Raw genomic sequence first — 11830 nt, 5'->3', positions numbered from 1 at the left:
TTAGTGGGGTCTGAAGCTTCTGTGTCTCGAAGGACCAGATCTCCTACTTGAAAGTTTTTGACCCGGGACTTCTTGCTGAAGTGCTCTCTTGTTTTCTGCTTATACTTTTCCATTCTTGCCACTGCCTGGTCTCGAACTTCATCAATTAGCTCAATATTTGTTCTGAGCCCCTCCTCGTTTGCTATTTCATCAAAGTTGATTGCTCGATGGGAGGGGGATCCTACTTCAATTGGTAGCATGGCTTCAATTCCATAAGCCAGCTTGAAGGAGGTTTCTCCTGTGCTTGTTCTGGGGCTTGTTCTGTATGCCCAGAGTACATTAGGCAATTCTTCTGGCCATTTTGTTTTGCTTTCCCTGAGTCTCTTTTCTATCCCCCTGAGAAGTATTCGATTAGTTACCTCAACTTGGCCATTTCCTTGAGGGTAGGCTACAGATGACTTCTTGTGTCGGATGCCCCTTTCTTGAAGGTAGGATTCAAATTCTGAACCGACGAACTGCGGACCATTATCTGAGATAAGTACTCTCGGGATTCCAAATCTCATCAATATGTTGTCCATGAACTTGATGCAGTCTTGTTGGTTTATTGTTCTCATTGCCTTTGCCTCTACCCATTTTGTCATATAGTCAATTGAGACTAGTAAGTACCTGAGGTCTCCTCTGACTCTGGGAAAGGGTCCCATGATATCAATCCCCCATACAGCAAATGGGATTGGTGACAAGACTGAGGAGGGTAGTACTGGGCTCATCCGTGTCACATTGCTGAAGAGTTGGCATTCCTTGCATTTTTTCACAAAGTCTATTAAATCCTGGTGGATAGTAGGCCAGTAGTACCCCTGCCTTATGATTTTGTGAGCTAGTGCTTTTGCGGACATGTGGTCCCCGCAGATTCCTTCGTGAACTTCCATGAGGCAGTATTGTGCCTCTCCTGGTCCTATGCACTTGAGGATTGGGGAGGAAAAGGTCCGGCGATAGAGTATTCCCTCTTCCATGAAGAATTTCGAAGATTTTGCCTTTAACCTTTGCGCCTTCCCTTTATCCTCCGGGAGCTCTCGCCTCTCTAAGTAGTTAATGAATGGGGTCATCCAATTTGGACTGTTGTCTATTTCCATGACTTCCTCAGAATCTGTGCTTGGTTTCTGCAATTCTTCGAAGTAGACGGAACAATCCAGGTCTGATGAATTTTGAACAAGCTTAGATAGTGTATCAGCTTCTGAATTTTCCTCTCTGCAGATTTGGATGACTTGTGTTTTTGGTATCAAGGCGAGGTAGCTTTGGACCAGAGCCTGGTACTTGGCTAGAACTGGATCCTTGGCTATGTACTCGCCATTTGTTTGCTTTACGACGATCTGGGAGTCGCTGTAGATTTTGAGATTCTGAATCCTGAGTGTTCTTGCTAGCTTCAATCCTGCAATCAAGGCCTCGTACTCTGCCTGGTTGTTTGTTGCTGAGAATGCAAATGAGATTGCTGTTTGGATTGTGAACCCTTCTGGGCTCTTTAGGATGAGCCCGGCTCCCGATCTTTTATTTGTTGAAGAACCATCAACTTTGAGAGCCCAGGCTTCTGTTTCTTGATCTGTGTTTCTCTCAGGGTCAATGCTCATGGGCACGGGCTCTTCTTCTGAGAAATTGTATTCTATGATGAAATCAGCTAGAGCCTGGGCTTTGATTGCTGTTCTAGGAATGAAACTTAGATTGAACTGACTTAGCTCAACTGACCAATTTACCAACCTTCCTGAGACATCTGGCTTGTATATTATCTTCCTTAATGGTTGATTTGTTACAACTCGTATCTCCCTTCCCTGGAAGTAGTGTCTGAGTTTCCTGGATACTGTGACTAAGGCATAAGCAAACTTTTCTAGCCTCGGGTACCGGGTCTCTGCATCTTTTAGCACTTGTCTCACATAATAAACTGGTTGCTGTTTGCCATTCTCTTCCCTGATCAAGGCTGCTCCAACTGCCAGGGCCCCTGCTGACAGGTAAAGGGATAGGGGTTCCCCGGGTTGAGCTTTTGTTAACACAAGGGGTTGAGAAAGGTACCTTTTGATTTCTTCAAATGCGCTTTGGCATTCCGGGCTCCAATTAACTTCTCTTTTGTTGGTTGCTCCTTTTAATAGGTCAAAGAAGGGTAGGCATCTCTCAGCTAGCTTGGAGATGAATCTTCTGAGTGCTGCTAGTGATCCTGCTAGCTTCTGCACATCTTTTTGTGTTCTGGGAGCCTTCATCTCTTGAATTGCCTTTATCTTTTCTGGGTTGGCTTCAATTCCTCGGTTGCTTATCATGAATCCAAGGAATTTTCCTGCCCCTACTCCAAATGTGCATTTTTCTGGATTGAGCCTGAGTGAGTATTTTCTCAAGTTGTCGAAGCATTCTCTCAGGTCTCCTATGTGCCCGGGGACGCTTGTGGATTTTGCAATCATATCGTCCACATAGGATTCCAGGTTCCTTCCAATCTGGTCCTTGAAGATTTTATTCATTGCCCTTTGATATGTTGTTCCCGCATTAGTCAATCCGAACGGCAGCATTACATAGGCATAGACCGCCCTGTGGGTGATGAAGGCTGTCTTTAGAATGTCTCTGGGATTCATCTTGATCTGGTTGTACCCCGAGTAGGCGTCCATGAAACTTAGCATCACATGCCCAGAGGTTGCATCGATCAATTGATCAATATTTGGCAAAGGGTAGGGGTCTTTTGGGCATGCACTGTTCAAGTCTGTGTAATCGATACACATTCTCCACTTTCCGTTTGGTTTTTTCACCATCACTACATTTGCCAGCCATTCTGGGTATTTGACTTCGCATATTATTCCAGCTGTCAGTAGTTTCTCAATTTCTTCATCGATTGCTTTTTACCTTTCCGGGGCAAAATTTCTTCTCTTTTGCTTGACTGGCTTCCTTTCTGGGTTGACGTCCAAGCTATGCATCACTATGGATTCATCCAACCCGGGCATTTCTTTCGGGGTCCAAGCGAATATATCAGAGTACCCTTGGAGTAGTGACACCAAGTCTAATATGAAATTAGCCTCGAGCCCGAATCCTATCTTTATCTTTTTTGAAGGATCGCTTGTGCTGATCAGAATTGTTTCTGTTTCAACAGCGGCCTCTATCTTGGATTGATCCGTATCTGATACCATCTTTTGGATCCGAGCCTCTGTGTTCTTTTTCATATAAATCTGAGCCTGGGCTGTCATCTCTTTATTGTCTCTTTCTTCAGTCATTTCTGGGTTGGTTGCTTGTACAGTAGGGTTGGTTTGGTCAATGCCTAGGCCCAATTCAATCCCCTTTGTGACTTGGTTGCTTTTTTGCTCTTCTGAGCCTTGTTTGGTCGCTTTCGGATCTGAGAGGGTCTCTATGACCTGAACTTCTTTTCTCTCATCATCCCTTGATTGTTGGTGATGTTTCTTAATACTTTGCTGTTTCCGGAGCACGACAGCCTTTCTCTTGTTGTCTTGATGTGTCTCTGCCATTACCAGAGCCTGGCTATAACATCTTTCAACTACCTCATAGTCTCCCTTGATTTCTCCTACCCCGGTTGGGGTTGGGAACTTGATTTTCAAATGTGATATGGAGGTGATTGCTTGGATCCTGGTCAAGGCTGAGCGCCCAATTATGCCGTTGTAAGATGAGGGAGTATTGATCACGTAGAACTTAATCACATGGGTAACTTGGTTTGGGGCCGATCCAAACATTACTGGCAAGTACAAAGTTCCTTGGATCGGGACCAAGTTGTTCCCGAACCCATACAGAGGGTCCTCTTGGCATTCATTGGAGCGTACGCTCCCAAGCTTCATCTTGTCCACAGTATGCTTGAAGAGTATATTTACTGAGGATCCATTATCGATCAACATCCTTCTTACTTCGTTGTCAAAGATATCAAGTGTTACAACCAAGGCTTCATTGTGATTCGGGTTGACTCCTTCATAATCCTTGCTGCTGAATGAGATCATCATCTCCGGGTAGGATTGGATTGAGAATACCTCATCCCCTGAGCCCGGGCTCCTAGGGGGAGAGTGTGAGCCTCCCAGGACCACATTTACCACATTCTTACCTTTTCTTGGCCTTTCCTCTCTCTGATTTTTCTCCTTTGAGATGTATTGATTCAGGTTGCCTTTCTTGACTTGATCTTCAATGAAGTATTTTAGAGAAAGACAATTCTCAGTCTTGTGTCCATGGGTTTCATGATAGTCGCACTGCCTGTTGTAAGGCCTGCTCTCTGGGGGAGTCTGCATTGGCTTTGGAAGATAGTAGAATGGCTTTCCCTTGATCTCCTTCAGTATCTCTTCCCGGGTCCTGTTTAGTTGTGTCCACTCTGGCTCTTGCCTAGGCTCCCTTTGCTGCCTAGGGGGACCGGGATCACTTTTGGATTCTGTTTTACCCAATCTTTGGAATATTGGGGTGTTTTGTACAATGTTTGTTTGCTGGGTTTGGTTGCTTTGTTTGAACTTTTTCTCCTGATAGTAACCCCCTTTCGGTCGGTCATCAGAAGATTTGTTCCTGTTCCCTCCATTCCGAGTCATTCTCATTGCCTGGAGAACATCCGTTTCTTTTATGAACCGGGCTGCCATAGAATAAGCAGCGGCCAGGCTTTGGGGTTCCTTGTTTATCAATTCCATAATATATCTCTCATTGTGTTCTGGATCCAGGTTTCTTCGAAATATGCTTAGAGCCTCCCTTTCATCGAGATTCGAAACTTTGTTGATGGCTTCCTGGAACCTCCGCATGTAGGCTGAGAGTACTTCGTTATCGTACTGGCGGATTGTCTCCAGGTGGCACATGTGCATTTCATGTGTTTTATTAGCTCTGAATCTTCTAAGGAAGGCTTCTCTGAATTCTTTTCAGGAGTGGATGCTTCTTGATGGGATTCTGCTGAACCATCTTTGAGCCCCCCCTTTGAGGGTCGAGGCGAAGAATCTGGATTTCGTCAAGTCATTGTAATAGTATATCTGAGCTATCTGTTCGAAATAGTTGAGGTGCTCTTCCGGATCCCCCAGCCCATCGAAAGAATCGAAGTTGTAGTGTTTGAGATTTTTCTGTCGGGAGATGGCTTCTAGGGAGTGGCTGAAGGGTGTGAGGGTTTCCCCAACTTCCACCCTGGATTCTTTCTCCATTTTTCTCTGGAGCTCGTAGATCATTTCCTTGAGGTCTTTCTGACCCTCCTCTTCGTCATCGGAAATGAGTTCGGGGGTAGGGTCCCTCTGTGCTCTTTTTCCATTTGTTTTAGCTAGGAGTCTCTCCTCCTCCATCTGCATTCTTTTCTGAATTTTTTGCTCCAGCTTTTCCTCCTCCTCTTTTCTTATCTTTTCTCTGATTTCTTCTAGCTTTTTCTTTCTGGTTGCTTCTGTCTCCTTGCTAGGCTCCTTTTGATTCTTTTTTGCCTTAGCCCCAATTCGGTCGAAGACAGATCTCCTGGATTGCTGAGAGTCCCCGGACTCTTCTTGCTCATCATCTTGCTCAAATTCCATCTGAGCCCGGGCTTGTTCATCTCTGTAGAGCCTGATTGCTTCAGCAAGTTCATGGCTTGTTAAGTTAGCCATATGCTCCTCTGCAACTGGAACATTTGTGTACTTGTACTGATTTAGCTCTATGACATTTCTAGCATCCCTGATTGGAGTATGCTGTGTCAGTGGTTGCTCCTGGAAGGTTTCCCTGTCTCCCCCAGGTTCTTGAACTTGAGAGGGGTCTTGATCTTGAATGTGGGTACTGGCGGAGGGCCTACCAGCTGTACTTTTTCCTGCTCTTGCCATTACCACAATTGTACAAACAACTAACCAAGATTTGAGGCTACAAATGTGGATCTGAGGTTGCTTTTTTGAATATTACAAAAATTGTCCATAATAACAGCAAGCAAACTTTCTGGGTTTTGCTAAAAATAATACCAAACAAGAACAAAAGGCTCTTGAACACAAAAGAAAATACGCAAGCTAAAACAGTTCTGGGTTTTAAACCACCAAGACTATTAAACCCCAGGCTTCGAGATTACCAAGACTACCAAACCCTAAACAACTAAAACTTAACAAACAAGAGCGGGCTCACACAAACACGACCTAAAGCAAGAAGCTCATACAAACGTGTTCAAAATGAAAACTCATATTCAAGAAAGGGTTTGGTTGTTTATGTTCTTACAGGTTTGAAAGTGGACTCTCTCAAGAGTTTGCTGATGAAGATGAATCCAGGGGCACCGAGACCCAAGGATGGAGGCCCCTCCTTCTAGCGCCAAATGATAACTCCGGTGAGCGGGCGGCTCCGTCCGACGGCGTTCCTGGACCTTCTATGCGCGGATGGGGTGTAGCTGCTGGTTGGGCGCCTGCAAAACAACACCGGAAGGGGGGTTTGGCTCCCGCGGCGCCTCCGGTGTGAGAATGAGAACAGGCTTTGGAGAAGATGAAGGGATATATGTTTATATAATTTAGAGGCTGCTGTGTATGTGTGTTTTTATGTGATGGCTGCTATATGTTTTTGAGTGTGTGTGAGTGTGTGGGTGCAAGAGAAATTATTTTCCAACCCCTAAACCCTTCAGTCTTGGGGGTATATATAGCCCCAAGGTAGGGTTTAGGGGTAGTTACCTCTAAATCTGGGTCGTTGGATCTTGGGAGCGGAGGACGCCTGGCTTGGGCAGATTGCTTACACGTGTCCAGGGGAGGACCACCTCCAGAGTGTCCTAACGGCCTCTGACACGCGTCGTGCTTGTCTGGTGTGTTGGTTGTTGATAGCTGTCATAGTCACGTGCCCACGTACCCCTCCTTGGCGGGTTGTGGAATGTGATGCGTCTGCTGAGACCTCTCTAACTGTGGTTTTGGCCCCGATCCGGATCCAGGTAGGCAGGCGGATCCGGATCCGGGAGGTAGGATAGACCCGGGCCTGGGCTCCTATGCTTGATTGGCCTGGGAGAGGGGGGTCTTAGCAGATCGGTTGAGCATGTCTCCCTTTAGTCCAGGTCGACGCCTATACGGGTATCTTGTACCCTATCAATTATATGAAGAAATATTAGAGTCGTTCTGAAAGAAACTTAAAAACGGTTTAAAAAACGATATAAATACAATTTTTCTTTCGAATTCTTAAAAAAAATCATGAATATCAATAATAAGTCTTAAAAATATATAATTCATTTTTATGTTACAACCATGATTGATACCCGGTTGCGTAAAAAATAGATATGGATTGTTTGTCAGTGATAATGTGAATACCATATATAAATTATAGCAATTTATTTATTACATAATTTTAATTTTTGAATAATTATAAATGTGTGTTATTTAAGTAATCAATTATCTCACTAGATGTTAATAATGATTATACATGTACATAAATTAGATATTTAGTATATAAATAATTGAAACCATCATAATTTATTAAGAGATGTAACATACAATAATTTACATGCTAACACACACACATACATATAACTTAATCTTACTTTGTTAACAGCAGTGTAAATAAAAAACTAACATTTTCCCATACATACATACGTTGAATTTCAAAAACTAACATTTTTCATTAAAATCAACTTTAATATTAACAATAATGTAAATTTTACATTATTGTATATTATGATTGCAAGTCATTCTGACTTCAGTTATGCATTTTTTATCTTTTTAAATTGAGTAAGTTTTTTTTTGAAACAACTTCATTTTATTTCATTCCATCGAGAAATCATTCAAAATAGTCTCCACCAGATGATTAGGAGGAGATGAAAATACAGTAAAGCAATTTACCGAACAGGTGATTCTAGCTAAACTATGAGCCACCCTGTTTGCTTGCTTTCTAACATAATTAATAGATACTAAAGGTAGATGTTGAAGCATCGATCTACAGCTCTCAATGACGTGGCCAATCTCCATGAGATTACACCTCTTCCCTTGTATAGCTCTAATGGTGAGTAATGAATCTGACTCCACTTTAATTTTTTTGTTCTGAAAGGTCATGACCCATGACAGTGCCTCTCTAACCCCTATGCATTCCGCCTCCACGACTGTAGTTGGACATGTGAGTGTGATACTATTGCCTTCAATAAACAGACCCTTACAATCTCGAGCTACCATGCCTACTGTGAAAGATTCAGAACCAGCTATAAAAGAAGCATCTACATTCACCTTCAACTCGCCTGGCAATGGTGGTTCCCATTTCTTGCTAGCATTACCATTAGCTCTTGTGTTCCCTGCTCTATTCACAACATTTGCTCTGGCATCCTTCCACTCTTTGAACACCTTGAAACAATTTGCCATTACTATAGACGGATTCAGGTATTTATCTTTCCACACCTTGCAGTTACGCCAATACCAAATTCCCCCCAAAGTGATGCACACTTTTACAACCTCATTATATTTTGCTGTTTCTAATTTCCGAAGTAACCATTCCGGTGCTGAAGTAATCTCCCTCATATCATAACTCAGGCCCACTGTTTGCCAACAACTATTAGCATACGGACACTCAAAGAACAAATGAAGAAGGTGCTCAACATCTGCACTGCACATTGGACAGATTATGGGCGTGTTGACACCTTTGCTTCTCAAATTACTTCGAACTGGAACATTTTCTCGACAAAAACGCCATATAAAGATTTTTGTCTTATGAGGTATTGCCAATCTCCAGATCCTGCTTCATCCTCCTGATTGAACACATCTTGAAATACCAGCGTATAGATCATGCCACAGACGGTAACCAATCTTCACATTATAATGACCATCAATTGACTTGGACCAGACTATTCGATCTTCAACTTGACGTTGAGGCACAATCATTGCCAGAATAGCTAAAGCATCATCTCTACTGAAACTTCTGTGGATCATCTCAGGATTTCAGATTTTAGTACCTGGATAGAAATACATCATAGCTTTCTCATTCCTTCCTTCGTACAATGGCAAATTGTGCACCTTGAAATTTATTTTACGAGCCAGCCACGCATCTTTAGTTGCTACTATGTCATTTCCATCACCTAACACCCAGCGAAACCCTTGAGACAGATGTTCTTTCGCTTGCCATATCCCTGTCCAGATACAACTTGTCTTTGAACCCCTTTTTGCTGCCAAAATACTTTCATGAGGGAAGTATCTGGATTTTAAGATTCTGGATACTAAAAGTTCAGGACACTAGATACATCTCCAAATATGCTTTTCTAACAAGGCTATATTGAAGCCATATAAATTTCGGAAACCCATCCCGCCTTTACATTTTGGCATAGCCATAGCATCCCATGAGTGCCATCTTATCCCTCTACCTCTTGTCGAACCAGACTTCCACCAAAATGCATTAAACATTTTTTCAATCTCGTCGATTAGGCTTTTAGGTAGCAGAAAACAAGTCATACTGTAAGACGGAATAGCTTGGGCTACGTTTCGAATTAAAATAGACTTACCAGCTCTCGATATTGGTTTTGATCTCCAACTATCAATACGTTTGCAAACTTTTTCTTTTATAAAACCAAATACTCTCTTTTTCGATCTCACAACTAGTGACGGGAGCCCCAAGTAGTTACTCTTAGTTATATCTCCATGAACTCCCAGTATTCCAGAGATCTCCCTTTGCTTGTCCCTTCTGACATTAGAACTGAAGAAAATGCCTGATTTAGAGTAGTTGACTGCCTGTCCTGAACTATTCTCATAAGCATTTAGAATTAATTTTATCTGATGAGCTTCTTCCTTCGATGCTTTAAAGAAAAGGAAGCTGTCATCAATAAAAAATAAATGGGTAACCTCTGGAGCCCCAATACTGATTTTGCAGCCCTGAATCCTACCTTCTGCAGCTGTATTGTCCAAAAGATTCGACAACCCCTCTGCATAAAAGAGAAACAGATAAGGGGACAGCGGATCCCCTTGACGTAGACCTCGTTTAGGACAAATTGGACCCACCGTTTCACCATTGAAACACACATCATAAGATACTGTTGTCACACATTTCATCATTCAATTAATCCATGTCGTACAAAAGCCCATATCCTGCATCCGCTTCCTCAAGTAATCCCAGTTTACTCTATCATAGGCTTTGGATATATCCAACTTCAAAGCTACATTACCCTCCTCACCCCTTTTCTCCCCTCTCATATGATGAATAATTTCAAAAGCCACAATAACATTGTCTGAAATACATCTATCACGCACAAAAGTGGATTGTTCCTCAGAGATAATTTGAGGTAAGATTTTCTTCAATCTATTAGCAAGGACTTTCACAATGATTTTATATAAGACGTTACACAGGGCTATAGGGCGGAAATCTTTTAGTACACATGCATTTTCTTTTTTGGGAATCAAAACAATATTCGTATGATTTAAGTCAGCTGGGAAAGATGTACCTTGCAGCCAATCTCGATAACTCTCGAACACCTCTTTACCCAATAACTTCCAAAAATGCTGGGTTTAATCTGTCTGGTCCCGCAGTTTTGTCAGGGTGCATCTGACTCACAACCAAACTAAATTCTTCATAAGTCATATCAGCTATTAGGTCTCTGTTTTGATCATATGACACTACCCTGTTACTCGTACTTCTTGTATTATCAATCCCCCCCAGGTGCAACAAACTTAGACTGAAAGTACTCTTTTATCAACATACCCATCCGCTCAGCATCATCAACTCTGGTCCCCTCCTCTGTCACCAAAAAATTAATTCTACTCTTTTTCTTTCTTGTAGTCGCAGTAGAATGAAAAAGATTAGTATTTCCATCGCCTTCTTGAAGCCAGAACAACTTAGCACGCTGCTTCCAATACACCTCTTCGTGTAACAAAATTTCATTTAAACGATCCCTAGCTTCCACAAACTCCTTCACACTACACTCATCTAATTTATCTTGTAGAGAATCCATGAGAGCCTTCTGATTTCTAACTTTCTGTTTGAATTTGTTAAAAAAGTCCCGCCCCCACTTCTCCATATAGCCCGATACTGACATCAGTTTAATGACTAAATGAGAAGCAGGAAGATTCTCCCAACACTGTTTAACCTCTTCCACAAATGTGGATTCCTTGAGCCACGTGTTTTCAAACTTGAATCTAAAAACTCTTTTAGGTACTTCCACACTTAGCAATTCCAAGAATATTGCATCATGATCAGACACAGCTGTAGTGATCACCTTGAGTTTCACAGGGGGAATAAGGTCCACCAACCCATATTTGCAAATGCTCTATCTAAACGCTCCTGCACCCACTCTCTCGTGCCTCTGCCCTTCTCCCAAGTGTAACTTCCTCCATTAAGATCTAGTTCCGCAAGAGAGCTACTATCAATCGCATTCTGAAAGCCTCTCATTAGATATTCAGGGTGAGGGTGAATACCTTTTTTGTCCGTTGCATATAATAGATCATTAAAATCCCCTACCATGCACCAGGGGAGAGTCGACAGTTGAGCTAGATTACATATTAATTCCCAAGACTGACTTCTCCTAGCTCTTTCCAGGAATCCATAAAAACAGGAAAGCCTCCACTTTTGGATATTATTCTCTGTAAACACTAAATCGACATGATTTTGTGAGTAACCAACAATTGAACACTTTGCACTCATTTTCCAAAAAACTGTTAAACCTCCACTTCTACCAATACGGTCTACAGAAAAGCAATTTGAAAAACCCAACTTTATCCGCAGTTCTTCAATCCTGCTAGCTACAGATATAGTCTCCATTAAAAACAGCACCTCGGTTTTGCAATCTCTTATGAGATCGCTTAGTACACGAACTGTACGGGCTTTCCCAAGGCCCCTACAGTTCCAACTTAGGCAATTAATTTGGGTTGGCTAGCTTGCTGTGCAAGCTTAGCCAAAACAGTCTCAGAAGATTTAGTGCAATCACTATAAGAAAGCCCAGAATCATGGTTGGTGTTGTAAAGATTTTTGTCCAGGTCCATATCGTCGTTGAGCC

At 42.4% G+C, this 11830-nt stretch overlaps 1 protein-coding gene across 1 annotated transcript; it reads right to left on the bottom strand.

The window, feature by feature from the left end:
• Positions 1-7631: 7631 nt before the first annotated feature.
• Positions 7632-11595, bottom strand: LOC141661315 (uncharacterized). Its single transcript, XM_074468300.1, has 7 exons — positions 11088-11595; positions 10540-11040; positions 9917-10153; positions 9115-9874; positions 8821-9045; positions 8627-8772; positions 7632-8518 (listed from the first exon to the last, which is right to left on the bottom strand). Exons 1-7 carry the CDS (start codon positions 11593-11595, stop codon positions 7632-7634), a joined length of 3264 nt encoding a protein of 1087 aa, XP_074324401.1.
• Between the last annotated feature and the right edge of the window lie 235 nt (positions 11596-11830).

Source organism: Apium graveolens, chromosome 5, assembly GCF_009905375.1.
Source record: "Apium graveolens cultivar Ventura chromosome 5, ASM990537v1, whole genome shotgun sequence".
Taxonomy (NCBI): Eukaryota; Viridiplantae; Streptophyta; class Magnoliopsida; order Apiales; family Apiaceae; genus Apium; species Apium graveolens.
Note: the sequence above shows the minus strand (reverse complement) of the source record. Positions and strands in the feature narration are given on the sequence as shown.